Source organism: Alligator sinensis, unplaced genomic scaffold (genome assembly GCF_000455745.1).
Source record: "Alligator sinensis unplaced genomic scaffold, ASM45574v1 scaffold2059_1, whole genome shotgun sequence".
Lineage (NCBI taxonomy): Eukaryota > Metazoa > Chordata > Crocodylia > Alligatoridae > Alligator > Alligator sinensis.
In genome coordinates this window covers 1-4,071 of record NW_005844560.1, presented here as the reverse complement: position 1 = coordinate 4,071, position 4,071 = coordinate 1, and the positions used below count along the sequence as shown (strand labels likewise).

At 44.7% G+C, this 4,071-nt stretch overlaps 1 protein-coding gene across 1 annotated transcript; it reads left to right on the top strand.

Moving 5' to 3' along the window:
* Window positions 1-497: 497 nt before the first annotated feature.
* LOC112549105 (olfactory receptor 14A16-like) lies at window positions 498-1,460 on the top strand. Its single transcript, XM_025195915.1, has one exon. The coding sequence runs from the start codon at window positions 498-500 to the stop codon at window positions 1,458-1,460; it is 963 nt and encodes a 320-aa protein (XP_025051700.1).
* Window positions 1,461-4,071: the final 2,611 nt, after the last annotated feature.

Genomic DNA, 4,071 nt, shown 5'->3' with positions numbered 1-4,071 from the left:
CGGCATTCATGAAATGATAGGATCTGGGGTTGTAATGATTCCCTTTTCCCAGGTCACATGGACTTGCAATGGATCTGCACCTGATGTGAACGGACATGGCCCCTTGGACTAGAAAGGAGCTGGAGCGGTTTATGCCAGTGTGACAGTGCACTGACACCTTCTCCACTTTCACAGACGTAGGAAATGTATGAGCACAAGTGAGTGGCAGTGACAAGGTGTCGGCAAAAGCTCTGATAAAATACTTTTCCTGCCCACTTTTTCAATGGAATGCCACAATTATCCAAAAAAATGTTTTAAAATGTATCATTAAAAATACTTTCATTTTGGGAACCCTGATTTCTATCAGAAATCTCCTTTCCCACTGAAAATCAGGTGGACCTCTAAAACAATCAAGTCAAGGAGAATTGTGGCCAGGAAAATGGTGTTTTTTCTCCTTCTTCCTCTTCTCCTGACAGTCGTTCCCTTTCCCTCCACAGGCATCCCAAAAGGCACTGTGGATGAGGACGTCCAATTGCACCGCGGTGACTGAGTTCCTGCTCCTGGGGTTCTCCGATGCCCTGGGATTGCACATCTTGCACTTGGCCACTTTTCTAACAATATACCTGGCAGCCCTGATTGGCAATCTCCTTGTGATCACGCTCATAGCCGTTGACAGTTACCTCCACACCCCAATGTACTTCTTCCTCCTCAACCTGTCCATCCTCGACATCGGATCCATCTCTGTAATTGTCCCCAAATCCATGGCCAATGCCATACTGAACACCAGGCTGATTTCCTATTCTGGATGTGTCACCCAAGTTTTTTTTTTCCTCTTCTTCCTTACAGCAGACTTCGCCATCCTCACCATCATGGCTTACGACCGATACATCGCCATCTGCAAACCACTGCACTATGCAACAGTAATGAACAAGAAAGCTTGTCTGCAAATGGCAACCATGGCCTGGAGCGCTGCTCTTCTGAACTCTGCCCTGCACACGGGGAACACCTTTAGGCTGCCCTTCTGCCACTCCAACATCATCAACCAGTTCTTCTGTGAAATCCCCCAGCTCCTTAGGATTTCTTTCTCAGAGGTGTTTACTAGTGAAATTCAGATTATTATCTTTGGTGCATGTTTAGGTCTTGTTTGCGTTGCATTTCTGTTTGTGTCTTATATTCAGATATTCACTACTGTACCGAGAATCCCCTCTGAGCAGGGCCGGCATAAAGCAGTTTCCACCTGCCTTCCCCACCTCATTCTTGTTGCCTTGCTGGCTAGCACTGTTCTGATTGCCCATATGAAGCCCACATCTGGGTCCCCATCAGCTCTGGACCTCATGCTGTCTGTTCTCTATTCCATGATCCCACCAATGATGAATCCGGTCATCTACAGCATGAGAAACAAGGACATCAAAGCAGCTCTGTGGAAACTGCTGAGATGGAAGTGGTTTATTGTGACAAAGATGTCAGTTATTCTCCAGTGACTGTGGTTCCACTGAACATTTTTATAGAAACTGAGCTGTTTTAATACTAATAAACTCCACTGGTGTCAGAAGTGGAGTTTTTATAGAAACAATCAGCCGTGTTTTTCATACAGATCTAGTTAACTCATGTCATTTGTGTTTCATTAGGTTTACACCATTTTAAATAACCTCTCTATCTAATTTTCACCCCATGTCTCACTGAACAAGGTAGTCTCTAAGATACCACTCTGTTCTCGGTAATCTTTTGTATCTGTTAAATTTTATCTTTGATGCTGATATTGTCATTTGTTAGTGCACTGTTGCAACCGTTTTTATGTACCTTAAATATTTATTAGATGCCTTGGTGGAGAATATCACTGGATCGTTGTCTTGTCTGGGTTAAAAAGTTTTCTTGAGGTCTGCTTATTTGAGATCTGGAAGGAGGGAATGAGAAGGTTTAAAAGGGAGTGATAATGGTTTTTAGATAGTAGGTGTCAGTCATTACTCAGGTGCTGGTTGTTTCAGTTATGCTTTCCTTGTATGGGTTTTGCAAGAGTGATAATGGTTTTCTTCCCCACAACACTGAAGGGATGGAAATGATTTCCTGTAAGTGTGTACACACTAGAGCTCCTGTGCACGTCATGACTGTAGTGATGTTGCATTTTGGCTGTCCTTGTATTCCACTATAGAGAACCTGTAGATAGGTAAACCTGGGGATTTAGGCAGCTGATTTAAGTATATCAAGCTCAAATGATGTTCACACTGCTAGTCCCTAAATCCTTTCAGGACCAGTAGCATCTACTTTCATCTTCCCAACAAGCAGCCTATGCCAAGAACCTCAGTAATGCAAATAGTGTGGCCTGGTTTAGAATGGAAGTTTAAGGAAACACAGTAGAGACCCCAGTCTGTTACTGTATATCTGTATTGAAATTGGGAGTTGTATTCCTAGGGAGATCCGGCAAGGTATGAAATGTGTTTTTCTATCAAATCAATAAGAATAATCAACATTTCCCAGAATGCCCCAGAGGACTGCATCCTCCAAAAGAAAAAAAATAATAGCTGAAATTTAGGTAACTGTCCAGAGTTGACACCGAAAAGGGAATTTTGAAAGGTATGAATCGGTTAGTCTGACTCATACTGACTCCTACTGTTGGACAATTTGAAGCTAGTTCAGGCAACGTGGTTTTCATACAAGAAACAGAAGCAAGGAGAAATCTGCGTTGAGCTGAAAGGCCGAGAGGTGGCACAATCTCCATTCTTGGAGGTTCTTAAGACTGGGCTAGACAAAGCCATGGTTGGTATGATCCTACTGGAGAAGATTTTGCTTTTAGTTTTGCTTTTAGTTGGGGTTGGACTAGATGACCTCCCGAGGTTCCTTCCTCCCCTAATTTTCTATGCTTCTATTACTGTATGAGAGGAGTGGTGTTGTTAAAATCTGAGGGATCTTTTCTCTGTAGCTAACGCTGCTCTAAATCAATGACTAGTCTTCGGGCCATAGAAAATTAGGGTTGGAACAGACCTCAGGGGATCACCTTGTCCAACACACTCCTCAAAGCAGGGCTGCTCTAAATTTGATCACGTCACTCAAGGCTTTGTCTATCTGGGTGTTCAAAACCTCCAAGGCTGGAGCTTCCACCACCTCTCTGGGTAGCCTGTTCCAGTGCTTTACCACCCTCCTGATCAGATTTCTTTTTCCTAATATCTAAACTGAACTTGAGACCATTGCTCCTTGTTCAATCATCTGCTACCATGGAGAACAATGGCGCTCCATCCTCTTTGTAACCACCCCTGAGGGAGTTGCAGGCTGCTATTAAACACCATCTTGGTCTTCTCTTCTCCTAACTAAATCAGCCCAGTTCCTTCAGCCTCTCCTCATAACTCATGTAACCTGGCCCCTTAACCATTTTTCCTGCCCTCCAGTAGACTCTCTGCAGTCTGTCTACATCACTTCAGTAGTGGGAGGCGCAAAGCTGGACACAGTCCTCAGATGTGCTCTCACCAGTGCCAAACATGGGGGCAGAATCACTTCCTTTGATCTTGTGGTTATGCTCCTGCTAATGCAGCACAATTACCATTGGCCTTCTTTGCAACAAGGGCACAGTGTTGGCTCATATTCACCTTCTGATTCACTTTAACCCCCAGGTCCTGCTACTTAGGCAGTCAGTCCCCAGGCTGTACCAGTGCATGGGATTGTTCCATGCTACATGCAGGATTTTGCACTTGTTGTTACTGAAGCTCATGAGATTGCATTTGGTCCAATCCTCCAATTTGTTGCGGTCCCTCTGAATCATAGCCCTGCCCTCAAGCATATCTACTACTTCCCCCAGCTTGGTGTCATCAGCAGACTTGCTGAGGGTGCGCTGTATGCCATCTTTCCAGTTGTCGACAACGATATTGAAAATAAGCTGGTTACGGACCCAACCCCTGTAGCCGCTCCACTTGATACTGGCTGCCAGATAGACATGGTAGAAGGGGTGGGGGGTGGGGGGAACCTGGTTCTTACCTATCTAACCATAGGTTGAAATTCCTTCCTGATCCCAAGTATGGGGTTTTGTCTGACCTTTAGTGGTGGGTCAAGACTCGAGCTCATGATCTTGGGGTTTTAGTCTGACAGGAGCTTTGGCATATCAGT